The sequence below is a fragment of the Schistocerca serialis genome, chromosome 3, assembly GCF_023864345.2.
Source record: "Schistocerca serialis cubense isolate TAMUIC-IGC-003099 chromosome 3, iqSchSeri2.2, whole genome shotgun sequence".
In the NCBI taxonomy this organism is placed as follows: domain Eukaryota; kingdom Metazoa; phylum Arthropoda; class Insecta; order Orthoptera; family Acrididae; genus Schistocerca; species Schistocerca serialis.
In genome coordinates, this window is record NC_064640.1 from 213,242,452 (window position 1) to 213,270,335 (window position 27,884).

General features: G+C 38.1%; 1 protein-coding gene across 4 annotated transcripts in view; it reads right to left on the reverse strand.

Moving 5' to 3' along the window:
- LOC126469935 (uncharacterized) overlaps positions 1-15,997 on the reverse strand; it is a 126,358-nt gene extending 110,361 nt beyond the window's left edge. For all 4 annotated transcript variants that reach the window (XR_007586096.1, XM_050097335.1, XM_050097334.1 and 1 more), the window contains exons 1-2: positions 15,810-15,997; positions 13,651-13,801 (exon numbers count right to left, since the gene is read on the reverse strand). Coding sequence is in view for 3 of the 4 variants with exons in the window: in XM_050097335.1 (XP_049953292.1) it covers positions 13,651-13,800 (150 nt within the window). In the remaining variant the exon portion in view is untranslated. The remainder of the gene's footprint in view (positions 1-13,650; positions 13,802-15,809) is intronic.
- Between the last annotated feature and the right edge of the window lie 11,887 nt (positions 15,998-27,884).

The window sequence follows — 27,884 nt, forward strand, 5'->3', positions numbered from 1 at the left end:
TAGGGATATCTGTGCTGAGACACCATTATGATCTTTGTCAAAAAGTGAGTGAGATAGAAGAAATCAAGACCCACAAACTACATCCGTGAAAAGAAAAGCACGAGTGAAGTGGCTACTAAATATTTCAGTGCATAATTTAAATACAGGTTATCAAGCCACTGAAAAGACAAAGCAAGATGTTCATACACATGACATACTTGGTTTTAGAACAGAACTTAGGGAAACTACTGAGGAGAGACTGGGGAGTTGGAATTTATTTCAAAAACTGATACAAGTATAACACATTATAAATTCATTTTATGTGAACATATATGTTTTAAATATAATAAAGGCATGTTGTTAATAATTCCGGAAATTTTCATTGACATTTGACAACTAACTGCTGTGCTACAACAGTTTAAATGAAACACTGACAAGGGTACAGTGTCTACTCGTCATCACCGATTTTGTCCAAATTTATGGCATATGTATGGCTTAGCCAGACATTTAAGTGACAAAAGTCGAAGCTACAGTTAGAAAAAATTACAGTTTTGGCAGTGGCTGATCAAGGCATAACCCATTTACATAAACATTGTTGCAGGCAGCAGTTGACATGGCAGAAAAGTTACAGAATGGTAATCCAACAGTCATGGAGTCAAGAATTTTTTTTTTAATTTTGAATTTCTACATTACTTACACTGCAAATAAGCCAAATAATGCACAATATGTCGTGTTTATTGACATCTTGATAAAAGACATGAAAAGAAAAGGCAATAAAAAATTTGTGACAGTAAATAAAATTCCAAGAAAGGATTGTAATGAAAGCATACAGGACTTCATATAATGACAGTTTCATTTTGACCCCTAAGCAGCATTACACGTGATTCACTGCCAAAGTGTGCAGTGAGAGAAAACCTTTTATGAATGTAAACCAAGTTTAATGAATTATTTAGAAATAAAGAGATGATTCACTGAAAGGCAGAAGTGCTGCGTTGGTCAACAGACACAAACGAAAGGTACAGAGCTTTGCTTTGCTTCCTTTCTTTCTCAAGCTGTAGGAGAAAACAAACACACACACACACACACACACACACACACACACACACACACACACACACACACACACCCCGTCTCCCTACACGTGCTTCTCCTACAGTTTGAGAAAGGAATCTCATTTTGAAAGCTAACAAAGCATAGCTCTGTACCTTTTATTTGTATGTCTGCCAACGATGTAGCACTTCTGCCTTTTGGTGAGTCATCTCTTTATTCCTAAATAGTTCATTATTCCCAACCAGAACTTTCCGTGCACTACTGTAAACCAAGTTTGTTTGTTTCTGTGGTATTTATAATGTGTGCAAAATGCCAAGAAAATAACTACTTCCTTTATCATGAATATAACCCCAGGATGTGTAAATCATCAACTGTAAAATAATAAAAGGATGTAATTTTATATGAGATATTCTCATGTATGCCCTACAATCTTGGCTTGAAAGTTGTTTGCAGAGACCTCATGGGTGCTGTAAGTACAATCTTTTCTTGTAAATTTATTTGCAATTCCAAATTTTCCTTATCTGCCTTTTATGAAAATATTATTAAATACAATATATTGAGCATTATTTTGGTTTATTTGCAACATAGCTAACGTAAAAACAGAGAATAAAAATAAGCTTCTGGGTAGGACTCGACTGCATGACCCTTGAATTATCATTCTGCACTTTTTCCATCATGCCTACCACTACCTAACTGCTCATGCCTCACACTACCCACTGCCAAAATAGTATTTTTTGCAAATTCTTGGGCTTCTGGAGCTCCCAACCCTGTAACTTTTATTTCTGGCCAAGCCCTGCATATACAAGTGGTGTTCAATAAGTAATGCAACACATTCTTTTTTCTCGGTCAGTTTCAGTTGAAACAATACAGAATATTTTGTGGGAGACGGTTCCTATAGTTTCATGAAGTTCCGACAGGTGGTGGTGCTAAACATAGTCTTCACAAAGGCATCTGTAACAGATGTGTTCCAAGCACTGAGCTGTCAGTTTGTTTTGGCAGAAAACCAGAGCATCACAGATACTCACAGGCATTTACAGAATGTATACAGAGACCTGGCTGTGAACAAAAGCATGGTGAGTCACTGGGCAAGGTCTCTTGTCATCACTGCAACAACATCGCACAAACTTGTCCTATCTCTTGCATACCAGCCAGCCACACACAGCAGTGACTCCTGCACTGTTGGAATGTGCAGACACACTCATTCGGGGTGATCGATGCATTACAATTTAACACCTTGCTGCTCAACTAGACGTCTCTGTTAGTAGTGCCGACTCTCACATCCACCAGTTTGTGTTCTCAATATAATAAATGCCCGCTGGGTTCCTCGCTGCCTAACAGAAGACAATGAAGAGTAACAAAGGGCCATCTGTGCGGAATTTGAGGCAAAATAAGTGCTATACAATTGTAAGAGGTACAGAGGTGAGTGAGTGTGCCCCAGGGCTTACTCCAGTTCACTACTACCAGCGCCACATCAAAGTGCCTGCACTTACCAAACAAACTATTGCATCACAATTTAAGAGCAAAATTAAAATAGCTTTTCCATACTTCATCAGAGTAAGCTTAAGTACATTTATGTTAACATTGTAAAGTCTCAAAACGATCAAATAAATGTGTCAGGCAAAAAATATGATCTAAGAAAAAAATAAGTGGTGCTGAATAATAAACCTGAAAAGATAAAAATTGGTCAGAATACGCAAAGGCATGCCTCAACTTCCATCAGTCCAATATTTTGGTTAAAACTGTCATTTTTATGAAAAACTGAAGACACTAAATATGACACTTAGAAAGCTGAAAACAGGGTGTATACGTGGACAAGGAAAAAAAATTCCCGAATTTTTCCCGGATTTCCCAGTTAAAAATACACTTCCTCCCGGCCGAAAACACACTTTTTCCGTGTAATTAAGTGACAGTATATTTTCCCTCGGAACTGTAAAACTTATCAATCCTTTGAATGGTTACATTTTTATACATGGGCGTAGAATTTCCCGGCACTTTAGAAAATGAAACTTAGGGAAGAAAACTCCTTTTGGAAAGATTTGTGATGTGCAGCAACATGTACGCTGCATACTTTCGTATTACAAAAGTATAAATTCGAATTCCACTAAACACCGCATGTTACTTTCCGAACCATTGTAATCGAGAGTGCGATGCGCTTTTGTAAGCCAGTCATAGCTCTTGTCACGTGATCCCACCAGCCAGTGACACCAAACATTCAGAGCATAGGACACGTGATGTAGTCAGCTAATAGCAACATCACTGTTAAGTAGTGCGGATACACAAACAGGAAAAGTTAATGTTTAAATTAATATACATAGCATTGCTGCAAGAAAAGCAAAGCTTTCACATATAATATTGGTCTCTAAGGTTAGTAAGCGGCAAGATAAGCTAAGCTTTCACATATAATGTTGATATTTTTTGCGCGTGTTACACTTTAAGATATATCACACAAATGCACCAGTAAAATTTTTAGCCGAGTCCAGTGATTTGTCCCCAAAATTATCCACATATAAATTAGCTACCGCAAAGGAGAGAGAGTTTCCTGTAGCACTACATCAATTTGCTCATAATAACGACATGAATGTCAGATCTTCTGGGCTCGAAATACTTCTACTAAATGGCTCGTCATCAAATGCTCTGTGGTTTAAGAAATTCATCGTACATTCTCGCACATTGTTCAACTTGCGTAAAAGGAAATTTACTTTGAAAGTAATGCTTTTCAAACCACCATTCGCAACATTTTCCCACGACCTGTTAGAAATAGGTTCGTTTCAGTAGTCGTCAGAGAGCGCCAGATAACGCGTCACCGCGCTTTGGCAGCTGCTATGACGCAGGAAGCCCGTATGTTCGTATATGTAAAACATTACAAGATCTTACATTATGTCATAAAAGAAGAAATCAGAGGATACTCCAAGAGCATCAGAATTTCATGAACCGTACTAAAATAGCACATTTAAAGTGCATACTTAAAGAGCACATTCGTATGTCCAGATTCCCAATGAAGTAGGCCTCGACCTGATATTAAGCTTTTCTGTGTGGGTTTCAGGATGTAAATTTTCTTGAAGTACCAGTACTGTATTAACTCATTTTTGATACTTTATTATGGCATAATGCCATACGTGCTAGAAGATGAAAACGTGCATTTGAAACGCAGCGAGCAGTTGAAATTAGCCAATAGTGTGGAACTAAACACTTTGTTTCAAACACATTGACTGCCTCAGCGTAAAAGATTAATAAAAACCAAATTTCTTTAGCAAACCGACAAAAATACCTTCATTATTCTACAAGGCGATTAATGCATGCCTGTCAGAAAAGTGGAAGTAAAATAAAATCTGAAACTAATAACGTATATTAGCCTTCCGTAATTATGTGAATGTATTTTAATTCACTAGATAGCTCCTGGCCACAGAAATCCATTTTGTTTTCATTTGACGTCTCCTATCAGGAGACAGGAAACCTTTTTATTTTTCGAAATTTTCTCCAATCATCAAGAACACAACAATTGATATAATAACCATACAAGTCCACAAAAAATTAATATCTTTTTTTTTAAATCTTTACCAAAAAGAGTCAAACATTTAAAATCACTGACTAGTAATACACAGAAGTGCCACATATGGCGCATATTACAAAGTTTTATGTCATGTCGGAACATGAAAACCATTAAATGTGAACAGCAACATTAGTATTAAAAGAAAACAAAAACAATAGGAGAACTTTTTAAAATCCTTTACCAGAATGAGTCAAATACATAAAATGATTCACCAGTAAAATGCAGCAGTGTCACGTATGACGCGTATTACAAAATTGTATGCCATGTTGGCATGTATGTGGCACTGCTGTGTATTACTGGTCAGTGATTTTAAGTATTTGACTCTTTTCATTAAATATTTTAAAAAGTATTAATTTTATTGTGGACATGTACAATTACTGTATGAACTGTTGTATTCTTGATGATTGGAGGACATTTTAATAAATAAAAAGGTTACCTATATCCTGATAGGGCACCCCCTTCCCAAGGTTTCCTAACAGCAGCAGGAGGAGTGAACTGCCAGTTATCTGTACGCACTGTAAACGTTCATTGCACATTTTTGACATCTTTGGAAATGACATTTTTGACTTTGTTATGTAAGTTTAAAAAGGATATGTTCTCTGTTTTTTTGGCCTACGCTTAAGAATTTGGTAACAACTGTATTATGCACGAGTGCAAATTTGGTTTTCTGCCCTGCAGGATGATTTGAATATGGGTCTCGGCCCGACACCAGCCACTGAATGAATAAAAAGTAAAAATTTGCAACTTAGCCTGGTTTTTCATTCTACTGATTAACAGAAGTTGCTGACCCAAGCTACTCCAGCATGCTGGACGTTTGTTACGTTGTTTTGTTTACAAATACATGTCTGTAGTCCTGTTACATACTGAATTTCCTGTGCCACAGTACTCTTGCACTCCATTAAGGAAGCCAAAAGAAAATGGTGTGGCCCATTGATAAAGTGGAATATCATGTTAATTCATTTCCAGCATATGTGGAAATGTCGCAGTTTTTAGAAGCCAATACAGACGGCTACAAAAAGCATAATTACAACTTTATGACTACCCCTCACATTTGTTCCTCCTGTTAGTACTTTTTCATGTTGTGTGCCAGTGCAACTCTGCCAGTCACAGAATTATATGACACAGCACAAACAGTCTTGCATGTAGTTTGTACCTCAAGAATAGCACAGTATTTACCTACTGAAATATCAGTCTTAGATGATTCTACACAGTTCTGCCATGACATACCAAAACTGTCAGTACGATGGTAAGTGCTTAAAATTCACATCAGAGTAAAGATTATCACACATAAATGAAATAACTTCCTCATTGTTATATCCACTATTAGAGGATTAAAAGATAAATGTCTGCAGTTTCATCTATGTTCATTAGCAATATGAATAATTGACTAAAGTTCTTCCTTCCACAAATGACTTAGGCCATACTAAACAACTTTACAAAATTTAATAATAAGTCAAATTAAAGTAATTAAATTAAAATTTAGACTCATTTACCCTAAACGATTTACAATAAAAATCAATGCTTCATATCTGAAGGCAATATTTGCTCCCCTTTAATGTCCTCCATACCTCAGTTCAGATTCTTCAGTGATCCACTTTCAACAGGCTCATCTTCTGCTGAATTTAGCTCATCATTCCCAACCCATCCCCCTTATCATAAACACAATTTCCTACAAAAATTTGTTTGGTGATGTTTCTTACAGTAGATGGTGGTAATATGGAATGGTAATTTTCAACCACCACTAATTCTTCATCTACGAATCACGAAAGAAGGCTGTATAGTGGAAAGATCTGGGGAAGAATGGATAAATTGGCAGAAGCCAACCTTGGGGAAGATCAGTTTGGATTTCAGAGAAATGTAAGAACACGTAAGTCAGTACTGACCCTACGACTTGTCTTAGAGGATAGGTTAAGGAAAAGGAAATCTACATTTATAATATTTATAGATTTACAAAAAGCTTTTGACAATGTTGACTGGAACACTCTCTTTGAAGTTCTGAAGGTAGCAGGGGTAAAATACCAGGAGCAAAAGTCTATTTAGGCAGTTATACAAGTTGGGAGGCATAAAAGGGAAACAATGGTTGAGAAGGCAGTGAGACAGGGTTCTAGCCTATCGCCAATGTTATTCAATCTCTACATTGAGCAAGCAGTAAAGGAAACAAAAGAAATTTTGAATTAGGGATTACAGTTTAGGGAGAAGTAATAAAAACTATGAGTTTTGCTGATGAGACAGTAATTCTGTCAGAGACAGCAAAGGACTTGGAGCGGCTGAATGGAATGGGCACTATCTTGAAAGGGGGATATAAGGTGAACATCAACAGAAGCAAAACAAGGATAATGGAATGTAGTCGAATTAAATCTGGTGATGGTGCGGAAATTATCTTAGGAAATGAGACACTTAGAGTATTAGATGCATTTCATTATTTGGGCAGCAGAATAACTGATGATGGCTGAAGTAGAGAGGATATAAAATGTAGACTGGTAATGGCAAGAAATGTGTTTTTGAAGAAGCGAAATATGTTAACATCAAATATACACTTTAGTGGTAAAAAGTCTTTTCTGCATGTATTTGTATGAAGTGTTACCATGCATGGAAGTGAAACATGGATAATAAACAATTTAGACAAGAAGGGAATACAACCTCTTGAAATGTGGTGCTACAGAAGAATGCTGAAGGTTAGGATGGTAGATCATGCAATTAATGACGAGGTACTGAACAAAACTGGGGAGAAAAGAAAATTGTTGCACAACCTGACAAGAAGGGATTGGATGATGGCACACTTTCTGAAACGTCAAGGGATCATCAAATTAGTACTGGAGGGAAGTGTGGGCGGTAAAAATCATAGAGGCAGACCAGGGGATGAACACAGTAAGCAGATTCAGAAGGGTGATATTACTAAAATAGTTCATTAAGAGCCAAGACATGGACATCTATATTTCCCATCAAACAGTAAAACTGTTTTCTGCATCAGCTTCTGAAGTGAGTCATCACCTGCTCACAAAATGGTGGAAAATATGCTACTTATGAAAGCATGCAGGCTTTTGTGGCTGTTGTCACTGAAGTTAAAATCTTCTTGGTTGTTAGGCCATGTCATATTTCTTCAAACAATAGATGTTTCAATCTCTCTGCTGGGATCTTCTTCAGCATCTTTTAGTGTCCACTGTAGATTGAGCACTATCAGAGACCAGTGTTGCCTTCTCTTATAACGGGGAGTTTTTCCACACTTGTGCTAGAGAAGTGGGATTGTTCGGTAAAAAACCTTGGCCTACCATTGGTGGACCATTATTTTTGTATAGTAAGAGAAGTTTTCCCATACTAATGCCAAAGAAGGGGTTATTGGCAGTAACTCCTGGGCTACCACTGGTGGGCCAATGTCATCAGATAGAAAAGGATTTTTCCTGCATTTATGTTGGAGAAGAGTTACTGGTTAAAATTCCTCTTGCTGCTATGAGTCAGTGCACACCATTGGCTGGGAGCGAAACGGGCAGAGCACGAGATAGTGAATGTTTATTCAAATGTCTGCAGAGATGGTTTCCAGGATGTTGTTCATATTGCCCGCACGCTGCAGATGAATATTCACTTCATTGATGGTGGGGAGCCATGATGCTGCCTGAAGACTACAGCCAGCCTCTCTATTGAAGTTACATGTGTTCTTAGAAATTTCCATTATTTATCTACCTTTCTTCTATAAATGTTGGTTTCCTTAGCCAGCACATGCACATCATTGAAATCAATGTCGAGGTCACAGTTCTCATGATGTTACCCTAGCACCAACTTCATGCTTTGTTTAATGTGTGTGTGGTGTTTGTGTTCCTTAATATGTTCTTTAACAGCCCTCCCTGTTCCACCTAGACACACTTTGCTGCAGCCACACATCATTTCATAGACATCTACACTGTGGGGGCAATCAGGTGCATCCATTTTCTGTCAGAAAATGTCTTTTCCTCTCTCCCTCCCCCCCCCCCCCTCTCTCTCTCTCTCTCTCTCTCTCTCTCTAATACTGAAGAAAGTGGTCTGAAGACCATTTTTCCTTAGAATTCTGCTTAGGTGATCAGTGGTCCCACAAACAAACAGTAAAAGCCCAGAAACAAATGGTAAAACCCCAGAGACAAACAGTAAGACTGAGGAGGAGGTTCTTCATCCTTCCTATTACTATAATTAACATTTCACTTAAAAGCCCCAGCTATGAACAAACTGCCATAGCCATTGGCCTTCATTGTCTTCTTTAAAAAATCAAACTCCAGTTCCAAGCTGTCGTCGTTGCTGATACAGAATGCACATGAAGACAGTGTGTCGAGCACTGCTTGCTTCTGAGCTGGATAGTGGTGTGAAATGGCATCTAAATACCTGTGTGTGTTAGTAGGCTTTCTACACACTCTGTTTCCTAGGCTATTGTCAGATCTTCTATATACCAACACATATAGAAACAGGAGACTGACCTCATTCTCAACATCCAAAATAAAGTTTTTTTTTGTGGTGAATACCTCTTAAGAAATTGTGGAACACATGATGCTCTTCTTCGCCATGTGGCCATATATCAAATGTGTCTTCCACATAGCGGAGCCAACAATATTCCATAAAAATGTCAACTGCTACTGGCAACAAGGATGGTTCCATAGCAAGACTGTCAAACTGTTCATAGAATTCACTAATTCATTTAGAATAGCTCAAGCAAAGACATAACCCAATGAAGTCACAGACATCTAGAGCAACCTTCTCACTTATGATCTTCAGTGTATCTGATACTGGTATAAATAATGATGTCGCATTAAAGCTAACAAGAATGTCACTTGCAGCTATCTTCACTGTGCATATCATTTCTAAAAAATGTTTTGAACCTTTGACAAAAGGACTGGTTTTTCCAACTAGATGTCTCAATTTTCCAGACAAATGACTTGCTAAAAAGTAAGCTGGCGAGTTAATTCCACTCACTATAGGTATCAAAGGAACCGATTCTTTGCACCTCTGTCCATTTCGCTTCAAGTTAATGGTGTGGACCCACCAACAGCAGCAGGAGGAATTTTAACCCATAACTGTTCTCCAGCATAAACGTGTGTGAAATCCCTTTCCAACAAATGATGATGGCCCACCAAAGGTAGCCACAGAAGTTTTAGCCAATAACCCCATTCTTTGGCATTAGTACAGGAAAGCTTCTCTTGTTATCTGATGATAATGGCTCACCAATGGTAGTCAAAGGTTTTTTACCCAATAATCCCACTTCTCCAGCACAAGTGCCAGAAAACTCCCCTTTATCACAGAAGGTGACACTGGTCTCTGATGGTGTCCAATCTACAGTGGACACCACAAGATCCTGAAGAACATTCCAGAAGAGAGATCGAAACATCAATTGTTTGGAGAAATATGACATGGTCTAACAGCCCAGACGATTTTAACTCCAATATGACATCCGACTGCCATTTAATGTTCAAACATGTTCATGTGGTGCATCTCTCTTCTCAAGTGATTGGTAATTGGTGTGTTTTGATTTATGTACATAAAATGTACCTTTGTCAGTCTTCAATGGCAGTTTTGTTCTCATGCTTGTGAATGGGGTATTGCTCTAACTTGGCATGCTTACACTTCTTGTATAATCATAGATGAATTCTAATTAAAGCTATCATAAATTGGCTTTCAAAATAAAAGCAGATTTGCAGTAGCTACACAATGAGATTTCTTTTCTCCATCCAAATTTATTTCACGACTACTTACCATGTTCTGACTATCTTCAGGTGATAAAAGAATACTGGTACACATTGCATTACATAATAGCACCTGTGATATCAGAAATATATCACATGCATAGTTTCACAATCTTACAATAACCTGTGCTGATGAGTGTCTGATGTCATCCGACTTACATAAAAAAAACCTGTGATTAAGCATACTACTCATTTTTGGATGTTCTCTACCCCCTGTATTAACCTTACATGATAAGGAAATGTGTGCAAAGAAATGACATAACAACATAAAAAGTAAGATCATCCAGGCATAGAGGACCACGTGATACAGTTTGAAATTTAAGTAAAAACAAATAAAAATCAGTGAAATGACCTTTATTCTTTGCAACAATAAATGGAGTCAACAGGCCTCAAAATACAACAACAGATGTGCTTTATTTTAGCATAGTACCTTACATATACATCAAAAAAGTAGTTGTCAGTTTGTAGCCTAATCTTGCATTGTGTAGTGATTTTTTTAATGGGTGCCCGAGTAATGTCTATGATATTTGTGTGAAAACCTGTGGCAGCATCTTTAAACATTATTTAATGTTCCCCATTTATGAAAGTAGCACAAAACTTTTCACCACCTTTAAATGTAGAGCAGAACCCAATAAATCCTACAGCTACCCTCTTGTCAAAACATCAAATTCACACTGTTGAAATGTGACATATGGTCATACACCACTAGCATTTACATTGACGATACTGAATCTACCGAGTGAAGAAAGACATCAAACTCACAAGATTGAACAATGTGCAAAAAGTACATGAAACCATAACGAAAGATTGATGGCAGTGAATAGCTTTGAGCCATTGCTGCTCTCTTTGTACTGAACTACCCACATCTTTGAGTAGCAAGAGGCCCAGAATAGCCCATCACCTGAGGCACAGTACCATAAAATATGATGCACATTGAGGTATGCACAGATTAGGAACAGGTGGAGAATGTGTGTGAAGAAGCGTTAGAATCTCTCTGTCCACAGCATCATGTGGTTGCAGACTGAGGGGTCCCAAAATAATCCCAACTGCCATATGCATCACAGCAGCAACTGCCTTTAATAAAGGGACAGGAATAGGGGTTTGCTGAGTCAATCAGGCTAACTTCCAAAGTGTTTTCTAAGCCAGTTTCTTGCCAAATGATTCTCATTTGGGGATAAAGTAAAGATCTCAATAGTTCATGATGTACTACTTAATCTTTACACATATGTATGTGTATATACAAAATAAAACTTTGCATTTTGTTCTGTTTGAATAGAGAACCAACTTTATTACAAGTAAATCCTCCCGGAAACATTTAATATTAGATGTGCTGCTTCCAATTTCCATGGTCTGTGACACAGTGATCTTTGTATTTACTTGGCTTCAGTCACACAACTGGATGACTACATAATATTTATGGTTTCATACCCCTGTATACATTTTTCTTTTTTGCCATCACAACATATATTTCCTGTGTGACCTAGATTTCTTGAATTTTCTTCTCTTAACTGAAAATTGCACAGTCATGACTCGGGACTACACCACTTTCAAAATGGTTCATGCGTACCTGTGGCAATGAACACAGTATTTTTATTCCATATCCAACTTTGCCTCAAGTAACCTGACACTCTCGAGGCACAGTGGTACAATTATACCACTGCCATTTGAAAACCATCATGAAGTGATTCAAATAGGGTTACACTTTAACCCTAAGGAAACTAGAATTCATGTACTCCAGCAACATATGTGAACTGACAGTAAGTATAAATGTAGTTTTCCAACCTTGCTGTTAACAGTTTTTATCTTCTTCTTGCTATACTATTTTTAGCTCTCGATAATAAATTTCCATGTGGCATCTACAAAAAGCGACACTTGCTGAAATTAAGAATGTTATTACATTCCACTTACAATGTGGGTAAAACCAAGTATTGTTGCCTCGCATATGTGCATAACTGAGAGGTCACACAGATTTCAGCATTCCAGTAGAAGCATATACTCAGCTCCTTGTGAATATTAATATGATCAGTGTCTTAATCACTGTGCCAAATAACTTAGTATCAAGCTCAGGAACACTGCTCTCATATCTGTATTATATTTACCTGCCTCGGGTCGACCAAAGTGTCCGATCCCACCGGTCTGCTTTGACCCGTGACTTAAGGCTGTTGTGGTGTGTGACGTCAAGACGGCGCAGAGGTTAGTTCGTGAGAGTGGCGTGTTTGTAGGTGTCATTTTGATGCGATCGGTGGTGCTCTCTGGTGGTGTGTTAGGTGATGTTTTTGGTTTAGTTTGCGAGTGTGGCGTCGTGTGTGAATTTTGTTAAATTGCTTTTTTATGTCTTTGGTAGGTATGGATATGACTGACAGGGTCAACAGTTTTCGGTTATCGGCTATGATGGGGGACAGTGCGTTGTCTCTAATAAAATTTCTTCAACTATTCGGATTTTTGGATGAAGTCGTGAAGTGTTCAGTATATCGTGAAGAAATGAGGCTCACTTAAAGTTCCGGCATCTCGGACCAGTGACGGCTGTATGTGGAGATGTCGTAAGGATAGCAGGTCAAGGGAAGTGTTTGATCCCAGTGTGTAGCTGTGAATGTTGGTATTGGTATCGGGAGATGTTTTTGAGCTATATAGAAGTGTTAGGTCCTAATTTATGGGATCGGGAGCTGCTGTTGAGCTATATAGGTCAAGGGAAATGTTCTCCCAATTTATGATATCGGGACCTGCTGTTGACCTATATACGTCAAGGGAAGTATCCGATTCCATGTGATATTGTGTTTAGTGGTATTTGGGGAGCTTTGTGATGTCTGTTTTTTTCGTCGTTTTGCGTGGTCTTGTATGGGGGTGGGTGTCTAAATTAGTTTATATTTAGTTTGTCCCCACCCAAAAACCTCCTATTTCCCGTGCTTGTCCCATTAGTGTTGTTAGGCTTTTTGTGGAATGTGTGTGTGTTTGTTTTTCGATGTATTTTTGTCCTCATAATGTGTACGTAACGACTTTATATGCGCTATATTGGAATCGTGGTTTATGGTCGTTTCCGCCATATTTGTGATGTCATGCGTCAAAGCAGATGGGTGGGATTGTACGCTTCCATATTTCCCCTACCTCTTGGTACATTGCCTTAAATGTGAATCATCACCTGACCTCTCATTCATTTACATTATATCAGTCAGGATTCTCCATTATCATGAAGAGCTGAAAAAAGCTTCACTGTGTAAATATATGTCCCTCTGAATGAATAAGCATACAATGTGTAATGCACAGATAAGTTACCTTTTAACATAAAAGTAAGTGAATGCCTCATAAGCTCATGACTGACTCACCAATAAGATACACTATGTTATTAATTACTATCCCATAAATACAAATACATACCTTCCCAAAATCAGATGCTGATATATCTGTGGTATGAGGCCATATTATATCTGGAAGCAGACTGTATGTTCCAACATCAAGATTGGAATCATATCTTGCTGCTGCACCATCAACAACAATATTTGTCTCCATTTCAGAATCATCATTCATTCTGGAAAATTAAGCATAATAGTCTTCATCTTCCGTGGATTAACACTTTCAGAGTTTTAATGACCCTTTTAGTTACAAATTTACTGATGATTAAAAAAACACTATTATATCTCTCTCTCTCTCTGATCCACTATTTCTTGCGCGCACACACACACACACACACACACACACACACACACACACACACATTTGCTCTCTTTGTTTTAAAGTCTGGCTCAGAACAGATGCTACATAGCCAGCCAAACCACTTCTCAGTGCAAATCTACCACCATATTATCATCTCAGATTAACACACCGCACTTCATATGTGTATTATGAAAGTAGTTGTGCAACGTCCTACTTCTGCAATGAATTGACTGCCGTTATGAATGCACAGACAAACAGACTTCATTTATAAATATCTGTTCATCTGTATTATAGTAAAACAAGTTCCAGAAAGATTTACTGTTTTTATTTTCATTGCGTACATTTACATTTCTGCATTTTTAGCAACACAAAAGGATTTAGTATACGGTTGGCATCATTATGCACTAATCTTCAAAGTTACTTTTTCTGCAGTCAGACAAGAGATTAGTGACCAGAAATGTTGTAAAATCACCTTTAAGCTCTTATGACTGCTCAAATATGTATATAACTTTCAACAAAAAATAACAAAACATATATGTAACCAAAATAGTTAATATTATATATCACTCTATAAGCAAACACACACACACACACACACACACACACACACACACACACACACACACTCTCCCCCCCCCCTCCGCCCCCATGACACCTGTACCTGTGGCAAGGTAGATTGAAGGGGGAGGGAAAGGGGGAGAGGCATCCCTGGCCCACTAGCTCCTAGAGAAAGCAAAAAATTTAGTGTAGTCAGGTGTTTTTCTTTTAAGACAATGATTTAAAAGCTGGTATTACACAGGTCTTTAACAGGGTCGGAACGAACTTTTTTATGACTGCTTATTTGGTTGGCATCATTATGCACTAATATTCAAAGTTATTATTTTTGCAATCAGACTAGGGATTAGTGACGAGAAATGTTGTAAAATCACCTTTAAGGTCTTCTGACTGCTCAAGTATATATAGCATGCAACAAAAATCAACAACCCCTATATGAAACCATATGTTAAAAAATTTGGAATATTGTATCTTTCAACACAAACACATTACGAAGGGTGCCCATACCCGTGGGGGCTCCCTCCACAAGTTCTCAGGGAAACGAAAAAAATATAATGAAGGTAGGGATTTTTCTTTCAACACAATGATTATGCAGGTTCTTAACAGGATCAGAACTGGAACTTTTTTATGTCTACTTATACGATTGATATCATTACGCACTAATCTTCAACGTTAACATTTCTGCATTCAGACCAGGGCTTGGTGACCAGAAATTTTATAAAATCACCTTAAACCCCTTCTGATTGCTCAAGTATGTATACTGTGCACTAAATGATCACACACACACACAAGGGCGCCAATACAGGGGAGGAGGGTAGGGTAGGGTTGGGGGGGGGGGGTGGAGGTAGCATCCCCCTATATACACATTTTGCCATTTTACGGCTATTCACAAGTCGCCACTCGTCTTCCAAAATATTAGAAATATTGTAGGTAGGTAGCTGGCTGGCTGGCTGACTGGCTGCCTGCCTGCCTGCCTGCCTGCCTGCCTGCCTGCCTGCCTACCCCACCCACCCTACCGCCGCAGGTCTAGCCCTAGCTGGCACCGCACCTCCCTCCCTCCCTCCCACCCCCTCAACCAAGTAGCGTATCGGCGTCCTTGTATAACAGAAGACTACAAAGTTGCAAACCAGTAGTGCCGAAACTCGGCAGGTGGTGCCATTGTTGCGGCGTGTGATACAACATAGGCCGCAACATAACTTCCACACCAACATGCAACTAAAATGATGAGACCACATCTCTATTACATCAATGGCTGCCCAATACAAAATCATGTTTTCGGGAAATTGGAGTTGTCAAAAATGAATAATCGGTTACTTTTATTTACAAACCTGACACAATGTAACTAATTTCACCTGCAATCGATACTCAGATAAGGCCAATGTAGCAATAGGCGACAACAAGCAAAAGTTTACAGAGTACACCTGAGCACTACTTCATCATCCACACAACTGTAACCCTCAACATGACAGCCGTTAACGATTGACACTTGGTTTGACAAACGTAAACTTTGGAAATACACAAACGATACAAACCAAAGATGAACCCTAGCGGCGCTGAAGTAGTGACTAGTCGAAACTTCACGATAAAACGATATCGAAATCTTTTTTTATTTTTATTGGATTCTAGCATAGATGTCGAAATCACAACCTCACGAGCCTACTATTGTCCGCGAATATTATCTCTTCAACTTCAGTTAATCTATGCTTTCTAAATTTTAATAACCCTTTTAGTTACCAATTTATTGATGATCGGAAAATAAACACTACTATCTAAATAATAATAAGCAATTCAAAGACATGATCTCAATCTACATAATACCTAAAATCAAAGCTGCTCCTTAGCCACATCCAAGTGTTTGTTCACCAGTATTTATTTGTTTAATATCTATCTTTAAGCATACTGCCCAATGAAGTGAGTGAAGTGTTATGAAACAATGTGTGTATAGTGTGTTCAGTGACTGATACTGAGATATGAGTGAACAATGAGGCATTACATTATTTAATAAGTTATTCGCAAAATAAGTATTGTATACCAGGAGTAAATCTAATGATTGTCTCTAACTACAAGTCTATAAATATATGTGTATATGAATTAGCTTATTTTAAATTGATCTAAATTTGTAAATACTTTGACATGTCCTACATGTAAAAAGAGATCTACGGATGAATAAAGCTACTGCTACTACTACTACTACTACTACTACTACTACTCTTCCCCACCATGCAGATTTTTCATTGCAAAATCATGTCTGTTGAAATGAAATACACTACATGGTTGAGGGGAGGAGGGAGGGAGGGAGGTGCGGTGGCGGCTAGGGCTAGACCTGTGGTGGGGGGAAGGAGGGTTGGGCAACCAGCCAGCTACAATATTTCTAATATTTTGGAAGACGAGTGGCAGCTTGTGAATAGCCGTAAAATGGCAAAATATGTGTATATAGGGGGATGCTGCCCCTACCCTGCCCTACCTTACCCTACCCTTACTTCCCTCCCTCCTGTATTGGCGCCCTTGTGTGTGTGTGTGTGTGTGTGTGTGTGTGTGTGTGTGTGTTTGTGTGTTGTGTGTGTGTGTGTGTGTGTGTGTGTGTGTGTGAACATTTAGTGCACAGTATACATACTTGAGCAATCAGAAGGGGTTGAAGGTGATTTTATAAAATTTGGTCACCAAGCCCTGGTCTGGCTGCAGAAATACTAACATTGAAGATTAGTGCATAATGATATCAATGGTATTCAGAAGATAATCCTGGACATTAATAGCTGTGCATGTTGCTAGAATAACTCCAGATTGTACAGGTTTCCTGATACCCCTGTTTCCAATTTTCAAACAGCGACATGACACTCTTAAGGAACTGTGCAGCATCATTGTGTTTGTCCTCAACGGCTCTACTCATTGCAGTTTTCTATGCCTTGAGGTCATTAATTTAAACCAATGGAAAATTGTGGCCATGAAAAACGCTGTTGATGTGGCAGAATCTTCAGGTACATGTTCCTCTATTGCATACCGTAACGCTGATGCAAAGCTGTAATTTAAAAGTGCGTAAGCAGGACCAACCTTCATATTATCATAATGCCCTGGCCTTATGACATAGCTTTATTCATCTGTAGATCTCTTTTTACAAGGACATAGGACATGTCAAAGTATTTACAAATTTAGATCAATTTAAAATAAGCTAATTCATATACACATACATTTACAGACTTGTAGTTAGAGAGAATCATGAGATTTACAATTGGTATACAATACTTATTTTACAAATAACTTATTAAATAATGTAATGACTCATTGTTCACTCATATCTCAGTATCAGTCACTGCACACGCTATACACACATTGTTTCACAACACTTCACTCACTACACACACACACACACACACACACACACACACACACACACATACACACACTGGTGATCTGTGGACCATTTTCTGTACCCCAATTTCGCATTTGCTATCCTGAAAATCTGAGTCAGCATCCCTCCATAATGAGTGAGATGTTGAGCTCAGAAAGAGGAAGAAGTGTTAGTAATGTGCCATGCATAGCTTGGGGATAAGTATTTCTAGAAAAGGAAAAAAGAAGGAAAAAACAAAGTGAAGATGTTGTGTGGAATGTTGGATATTTTATAATCATTATTATTATTTTTATTTATTTGTGTAACATTTTTTATCATACCCCTACTCTGTTTTAGCTAAGTAATCCTTCACTGTATAAAATGCATTGCATAACAGGTACTTTTTAGTTGCCTCTTTAAAGAAATGTATATTTGCAATTTCTTTAATCTCTTTTGGTAATTTATTGTACAGATTTATTCCTTGGTAGAAAATGTTGTTTTGAGTTTTCTGTTTATTTTTTCTTGGTAAATGTAAGTTGAGTCCATCTCTTGTTGCATGGTCATGGACAGAGCTGCTTGTGCAGTAATTACTAATGTTATTTTTGATGCATACAACTGACTGTAAATGTGTTCACATGGAGCAGTTAAAATCCACAGTGTTCTGAACAGATCTTTACAATGAGGTCGACAAGTATTTTTGGCTATTATTCCTATGGCTCTTTTCTGGAGTTAGAAAATTGTATTAATAATTTTTGCATTTGTTCCCCAAAAAAGCATGCCATAGTTGAGAATTGAGTGTTTATATGAATAATATGTAACTAAAAGGCACTGCATGTTACACACTGATGATAGGATTCTAAGGGCTTAACATGCTGATGACATTCTGTTTGCAAGTACCTTTGTGTGTTCACACCACTTCAACTGACAATCAATATTCATTCCTAGAAATTTTGCATTTGTTACAGTCTTTAGATGTGCCATCTACATTTAATTTACCATTGTAATTTTTCCTCTTAAACTTGAAGTTCATGGCATTAATTTTTTATGTTCAATGTCACTTTATCACTTATTGACCAATCATAAATTTCCTTGAGAGTTTCATTTGTTTTCTTGGCAAAGAGTTCTCTTGTTTTCTCAGTGACTATAATATTGCTGTCATCAGCAAAGAGGATTTTTTCACCATGAGTAACACTACTGGGAAAGTCATTGATGTATATCAGGAACAGTATTGGTCCTAATATGCTACCTTGCAGAACCCCTATATTAATGTATTTTGGTTCTAATAAGTGTTTTACAAAATGTTTAGATCTATTTAAAATATGTGTTATGTCTACTCTTTGTACCCTATCGAAACCAGTTATTAGCTACCCCTCTTATTCCTAATGCTTCTTATTTATTTAACAGAATCTTGTGATCGACTGTATCAAACGCCTTAGAAAGATCCAAAAATATGCCTGTCACACACTCATCTTTATCAAGAGCATCAAGTACAACTTTTGAATATTCTACTATGCCTGACTCTGTATTTTTGCCACTTCGCAAACCAAACTGTGACTCACTTAAAAGATTGTATTTATTCAGGTAATTCATTAATCTGTCTTTCATAATTGCTTCTACTATTTTTGAGAATGCTGACAGCAGGGAAATGGGCCAGTAATTTTCTGTCTTCTGCATCACCTTTCTTAAGCAAAGATACAACTCTTGGCTGTATGAACTGCTCTGGAAATGTCCTTGATGTGAAGGATTCATTTATTATATTTGTTAAGGGGCCTTGTATAATCCCTATGCATTGTTTCAGTACACAGATTGGTACTTCATCTAAGCCTACTAGCTTTTAATTTTTTAGTTTTTGAATTGATTTACAGACTTAATTCTCTGAGGTTGGAAGTAACATCATTGTATTTAGTGCAACGTTATTTAAAGGTGTTATATTTGTTTGGGGGAATTTTTGCTGTAACTTATCTGCAATACTTGAAAAATGCTCGTTTACATGGTTTGCTAAGTGCTGTGGATCATTTATTACTTTATACCCCTCCCTTAGCAGAACGTTGTTCTGCATTTGTTTGCCTCTCCCCGTTTCCTTTTTTATAACATCTTCAGACTGCTTTGCTTTTCTTCTGCACATTATATATTATTTTGTCATTAAATGACTTTTTTGCAGCAATCAGCACCTTCCTATAGATCTTTTTGAATCTATGATAGAAATTTAAGAATTCTGGATCATTGCGAATCTTTTTCATGGAACTGAGGTGTTTAAGTGTTTGGGAGGACTTCTTAATACCTGCTCTTATCCACGTCTTTTTGTGGGATGTTGATACAGACATGCATACTTTTGGAAATTCCTTTTCAGAGTTCAATTTAAACAATGTGGAGAATTTAGAGAATTTCGTATTCACATCGGTTTCCTTATATGCTTCATCCAAGCTTTGTTTTTCTAGTTCCTTTGAAAAATCTTTTATTTTGATTTCTGATAGATTTCGTGTGTAGGCTTGTCGTTTAGGGAATGATTCGATGCCTGACTTTACTGTTGTTATTTGACAGAGATGGTCTGATAGTCCGAGATCTTTTACAGCTACATTACATTTGTCCCTGTCCATATTTGTGGCCACATATTCAACTACTAATGAAGTTGTTGTAGTAACACTTGCACTATTGACCAATAGGGACATACCAAAACTTTGAAGGATGCATATGAAGGTGCTGCTGGATTCATTTATGATGTTAGTGTTTATGTTAATGTCCCCACACAGAATTATGTTGACCTTTGTACTTCAGACCTTATCTAGAACTTCTGTTAACATATTGAAAAAAGTGTACACATTCCACTGGGAGATCTATACACACACGAAAGGATTAATTTCTTCTTGATATCAAGCTCTGTTAATTCAATAGCTGATATTTCAAAGTGTTTGTCTTCACTTACAGTACTGAGGTATGTCTTAATTTGAACAGTGTTCCTTTTCTGAAATAAATGCATGATCCTCCACCCCTTGAGGTAGTATTGCACTAAGAGATTGCCTTTTCATACAATGATAATACTACATGTTGGATTTCTGTCTCTACACCAGTGCTCAGTAATATAAACTACTGTGCAGTTCAAAGATTGGAGCTCAACTTCTAATAGTTGTATTTTATTTTTTATTGATTGCATGTTTTGATGGATGATTGTTAAGTCTGTGAAATGTTACTGTTTCCAATGGTTTGTTTTTCTTTGTGATATCTGGTATATGTGATATTTGAGGTGTTAAAATCTGTCTTACGAGTGACTGTTTCAGTATTTTTTAAAGTGCTGGAAATACTCTTTAGGCAGGGAAGCCTGTTGTCTAGATTTATCCTAAAATAGACCTACTTTTCCTACTTATGACAACAGGTATTTGACCATGTGTGGCCCGATATCCACCCCCTATACTTTCATGAATCAGCTGCACCAATCTTCCCTTCCCAGTCCTGTTTAGGTGTAGGCCATGCCTAGTGACGCCCCATCTGCTGATAGTCCTGACAGGCACCAGAGAAACATGAGCAAAATTGACTGTACTCAGAGCCATCCGTAAACCCACGTTGATTCGCCTCACAGCTCCATCAAGGTGTGGTCGACTATGACGCTGGAACAGCTCAGCAAAGTGCACATTGGTGCCATGAGTCAGGGAAGCTATCTTGACCAGGTCACCACCTATGTCATATTCCCCATCCCTATCCAAACTGTTTCCCACCCCACCCACTATCAGTACATGGTCCTCTTTTGTAAAGTCCTCACATAAAGACCCTAAGTCCTCTATCACATGACTTAGCACTGCATTTGGCTTGAAGATTCTGGTGGCATGGTACGCTGCCCCTAAACGTTCCTGTAGCTGAGGGCCTACACCTCGCCCATGGCTACTACCTAGCAGCAGCACTTTCTCCTTCCTAACACTTTGTACATTCCTAGGCTTCTTGGCCTTGGTTGAAGCGTGCTGCACATTTCCTGCTTCTCGTTCTACCTGAGGCTCTTCTCCACTTAACTCTGGCAGTGGTAGGTAAAGAACTAAATTCTTTCCTGTGGCAATAAATTATGAAGTGTGAACGATTGGTCTGATGGTAGAAATTATTGTATGAGATATGGGTGGACAAAATCAGGCACTGTGGCGTGAATGTGGTATTATTGCTGGCTGTTATAATGAAACAAAGAATTTCTGCCAACATCCATTTTCTCCAGAGTGGAAGCTGTACTTCATGCCTGACGTAGCTCGTATCTTGAGGACTGTGAGGAATCACCTAACTAATTCCGACCACATTATCCTACCACAGCAAGTAGCTGCAGATATTAATTTGGTGGGACCGGTAGTCTCGATTGATCCTATCAAAAAACTGTACGAGTTTGACAAGGAAAAGAAATTAAATATTGCTTGGGATTTAAATGATAATGTCATAAGGCCAGGGCATTATGATAATATGAAGGTTGGTCCTGCTTATGCACTTTTAAATCACAGCGCTGCAGTAGCGTTACAATATGTAATAGAGGAACATGTACTTGAAGATTCTGCCACATCAACCGCGTTTTTCATAGCCACAATTTTCCATTGGTTTAAATTAATGACCACAAGGAATAGGAAAACTGCCATGAGTAGAGCCGTTGAGGACAAACAATGATTCTGTACAGTTCCTTAAGAGTGTCATCTCGCTGTTTGAAAATTTGAAAGTTGGAAACCTGTACAATCTGGAGTTATTCTAGCAACACGCACAGCTATTAATGTCCAGGACTATCTTCTTAACGAAAAAAGTTTCCAGTATGTTCTGTTGTGCAGGCAGTCGCAGAATGCTCTGGAAAACTTTTTCAGTATCGTTCGAGCCAGTTATCCTGTTCCAGATTGTCTCAGTTTCAAGATGATACTGCGGCTTTTTGCTGTGTCATAGTATTTTCGTCCCAGTCGCCATTGAAGTTATCAGACAGAAGATGCTGAATTTCTTGTCGACTACTTGGATCACAGACGGACTTACGATGAAGCAGAAGGCATAGACGATGCAGACTTGCTTGCAAGTGCGAATTCAGACGTAATCGATGTTGAAGAAATGCCACCTGAGGAAGCACAGTCTCTACATTATTGAACAGGCAGAGCAATAATGCAAGTGAAGCAAAAGTATTTGCTTTGTGAAGCGTGCCGAGAATGACTTTCAGCAAAGGAGAAGTCTGAATGTGAAGCAGTACAAAGACTCACTGAACTAAAAAATTACTCAGCTCAAGACAGCTTGGAATGCATTTCCCAAGAAATATTTCGCATTATTTAGATGACAGAAAAAGTCTTTCGTGTGAATGAAAAACTGTTCCTGGAATCTAAGTTGTCCCTCCAAGCACTGGAGGCAGTTGCACACAAATCATTCGAGGAACTCATTCAGAATATTCGTTCTTGACACAGTGTCATGGACAGAATTGTACATGAATTTTTGAAGACTCGAATTTACATTCTTCTGAGGAAATATAACTGCCACATACAGAGGGGTGCCAAAGCAAAGTGCGGTAGTAGAAGTATTGGTATGAGAAATGCAGTAAAGGTATTTTAAGAAGAAGAAATTTATTGTCGTTCATATGTTTTAGCTAAATTGATGTACCGGTAATTTGTAATTTTGTGTTTTTTATTTTTAATTACGAATAACTACCAGTATTTGTAACAAACAAGCATTAAAAAAGGAAATATGCAAATCGAAGTATGTATTTGTATTTTAATATGTACTGTAAGTAATGTATGTGCCTCAGAAGACCTTGACTGGAGTCTAACATTAGAGCACTTTTCACAAAGGTCAGCGTGAGAAAAAAATGCCATTGCGCAGTAGGCCTAAAATGGCGGCGGCCGGCAGGTTGGCGGTACTCTCCCGTATATAGGGCTCTAGGTATTTTCGTGACCACGGCAAACTTCCCAGTAGACGAATTAAAGTAGAAACTATTTATATGTTCGGTTGAATCATTCACTACGCGTTTTGGAAAGTAATATTGCCTTTTCTATCTTTGAAAGTGACAACCTTCCACATTATACTTGTTATTTACATTGTGGTACACTGCATAGTACGAAAAAGTATTTAAGAAGCTCCACTAACGCTACTTAAGAGTGCTGGTTGTGTGGAGTTTGTCCTAATTTGTGGGAAAAACTACAAATATTACAGTATTTTCGTTGTTTGAAAGTGGGAACGTGTCAGCTACTCACTAGTTATTTACATGGTGGTATCTATTACAAAAAGTAGGTTAAGGAGAAGCTCCCCCACTGGTAAATAGATGTGATGGCTGTGTGAAGTACGTTCGAATTTGTGCGAAAAATTACAGTTCACTGCCAGGAAGTAAACTTCTTCCTTTTCTCTTGAAAGTAACTGAAACACCAGCAGTAATATGCCTGCACCAGTACCAGAATATATTTCGCCTGCATATGTGCTTCATTTGAAGACGTTCTTGTGAGGAAAAGACGTCTTCTAAAATAATTAGCATATAAATTTTGTATTATACTTCATAGGTGGCTGACAGTGAGTCTGAGTCACTTTTTAATTCTTCGTTTCTCACATGTGTCAGTCTTTTTTGTTCTGATGACTATTGGTAGACCGAGCGAGGTGGCGCAGTGGTTAGACACTGGACTCGCATTCGGGAGGACGACGGTTCAATCCTGCGTCCGTCCATCCTGATTTAGGTTTTCTGTGATTTCCCTAAATCACTCCAGGCAAATGCAGGGATGGTTCCTCTGAAAGGGCACGGCCGACTTCCTTCCCCATCCTTCCCTAATCCGATGAGACCAATGACCACGCTGTCTGGTCTCCTTCCCCAAAACAACCAACCAACCAACCAACTATTGGTAGTTTATTTTTACCAGATAATCAACATGTTTTGAATATTCATTCCCATTTCCGTGTTTCAAGCTTAATTTGTAACTCCCAGTAGCTCACAGAACCATGAAATGAATAATAAAATATTGGAGATGGCAGGACTCGAACCAAAACAACAACTACGCTATACTGAAATTCGTCAGGTGATGAAATGCAGCTTTGTTACCAAAAGGCCAGACATTTTCTAAAAAAACAAGAGTTCCAGCCAGACATTAAAAAGAGAATCGAAATGCTGGAAAAAGGCGGACGATGGGTGATGCTGTGTTCTTCCGTTTTGTGAAGTGCACAATATTTCATTTTTGAATATTTAAAGCGAGTTGCCAGTCTTTGCATCACTTTGAAATCTTATCAAGATCTGACTGAATACTTGTGTAGTTCTTTTTGCGACAATATCTCATAACAGATAACTGAATTACCTGCGAAAAGTCTGTAATTACTAATAGCATTTTTTGCAAGGTCATTAATATACAACTTGAACGGCAAGGGTCCCAAAGAAAATTCCTAAGCGAAGCCTAAAGTTACTTCTGCATTGGTCGATGACTCTGCATCTAAGATAACATGCTGGATCCTTCCTACCAAGAAATCCTCAACCCAAACCCAAATTTTGATTGATTTCTCTGGATTTTCATTTGTAAAGGATCATTTGGAAACGAAGTTCTGTATTTTTGCTTTTGCTTTGCTACTCTCAGCATCAGTCCCTGTCTCACCCATAAATTTCTCTACACTTAATTTTAGTACCACTAAGAGCCTTGACATATGACCAGAATTTCTTTGGGTTTTTGTCAGGGTTCCTTCAATAATATTTTGCTACAGTAGTTGTCGAAGGCTTCACATATTGCCTTCTTGGGCGCCAAATGCGATTCATTCAGCATCTTCCTATCTCTAGCTATATGCTATGTTTTACACCTATTACACAGTAGTCTCTGTATCTTTAGAAGTCTTTTTCACAGTGATTGTATACCATAGAAGGTCCCTCCCATTATGAATTGTTCTACTATGAAAATATCTATCAAATGCATTCTTCTAAACTCGAGCTGCAGTTCTTCTAGAGCTAAATGCTTCGAGCTCATTATAGTGTTTCGACACTACTGCCTCTGTATCTAGTTTTTTGTCTGTTTAAGTGCAACACACGCCATTAAAACCTTCCTGTAATACTGCATGTATGTATTGTCCTCACTTCAGGAGGACAGTGCCAAGAGGTTTGGTATTTAAACCAGGACATTGGCACAAAGTCTGGTAATCCGGAACCTTAAGCCACCATCTCTCCTGCCTTGCCAGCCAAATACTAGCAGTGAAAATTTTTTCGATCACCTGGATTATGAACCTGCTTACCCCCAGTCGAGCACAACTGTACAAGTATGTGTTAGCGACCTCAGCCACAGAGGTAGTTTCTGAATTTTGTTTACTGAAAATAGAAATCCTTCTAATTGTTTGAGTAGCTCAAAAGTTTTACTGAGTCTTACCCAGATAACATGCATGCAATTTCAATTTGTATCCTGGTGGATTTGAGTGTCTTGTCTACTGTGACAAATACTCCACCTCTATTAACCATTAGCCTACAACTTGACATTATTTCCTCAATTATTTGTTGGATGCATTCTAATCTCTGTCATCCCTTGCAGTTTTTACCCTCTGTAGCTCCTTCTAGTACTATGGAAGTTATTCCCTGATGTCTAAACACATGTCCTATCATTTTGTCCCTTCTTCTTCTCAGTGTTTTCCATACGATCCTTTCTTCGTCAATTCTGTGGAGATCCTCCTCATTCATTATCTTATCAGTCTACCTTAATTTCAACATTCTCTTATACGACCACAAATTTATCTCCTATTCCGATTTTCCCACAGTCCATGATTTACTACCATGCAACTGCTGCACTCCAATCATACATTGTCAGAAATTTCTTCCGCAAATTAATGCTTATGTTTTACACCAGTAGACGTCTCTTGGGTATAAATGCCCTCTTTGCATGTACTAATCTGCTGTTTATTTTCTTCTTGCTTCGTCCATTGTGGGTTTTTTTGCTTCCAAGTTTGCACCATTCCTCAACTTCATCTCCTTTGCGATCATCAATTTTGACTTTAAGTTCCTTGCTGTTCTCATTTCTACTACTTCTCATCACTTTTGTCTTTTTATGGTTTACTCTCAGTCCATATTCTGCACTGATTAGACTTCTCAGCATATCCTGTAATTCGGCTTCACTTTTACTGAGGACAGCAGTATCATCAATAAATCTTATCATTGGCATCCTTTCATTATGAACTGTAAGACCACTCTCGAACCTTTCTTCTGTTTCTAGCATAGCTTCTTCAATGTATGGACTGAACAATAGGAATGAGAGACTGCACACATGTCTTACACACTTTTTAATCCATGCACTCCATTCGTCATCTTTCAGGCTTATTGTTTTCTCTTGGTTCTTGTATGTGTTGTATATTAATCGCGTTTCTCCACAGTTTACGCTATTTTTCTTAAATTTCAAACATCTTTCACCGTTTTATATTGTCTAACACTTTTCTAGGTCGACATAACGTATGAGTGTATTTTTTTCAGCCTTGTTTCCATCATCAAGTGCAAAGTCAGAACTGCCTCGCTGATGCCTTTCTCTTTCTTAAAGTCATACTAGTCATCATCTAACAGATCCTTCATTTTCTTTTTTATTCTTCTCTATGTTATTCTTGTCAGCAGCTTGGATACATGAGCTGTTAAGCTGATTTTGCGATAGCTCTCGCACTGATCGGCTCTTGCTATCTTCGGAATTGTGTGGATGATATTTTTCTGAAGGTCTGATGTTACATCGCCAGTTTCATAGATTCTCCACACCCCAAGGATTTTAGAAATTCTGATGGAATGTTATCTATGGCTCTGAGCACTATGGGACTTAACATGAATGTTATCTACCATTTCTGATTTATTTTATGGCAAGTTTTCCAAAGCTCTTCCTTTCGATATAGGGGAAAGTGGGGTAAGACGGGGTAGTGGGATAAGAAGGGGTATTTGGCTTTATGGCTCAGTTAGTGCTGCAATCTAGCTGAGAACGTTCATACTGCTAACAGGGGTGGAGAAAAAGAATACGTGTAAGCGGTAGCCATTCTGAACTGTTAGTTTGCCTTGTGTAAGTCCGTTTCCCTCGACTGGCGCGATTGTTGCTGGAAAGTTTCGTAGTGAAATTGAAGTTTGGTGCTGAATACAGGTAAAATACATTCATTAATTGAAGCACTGTATACAGGGTGTCCCAGCTAT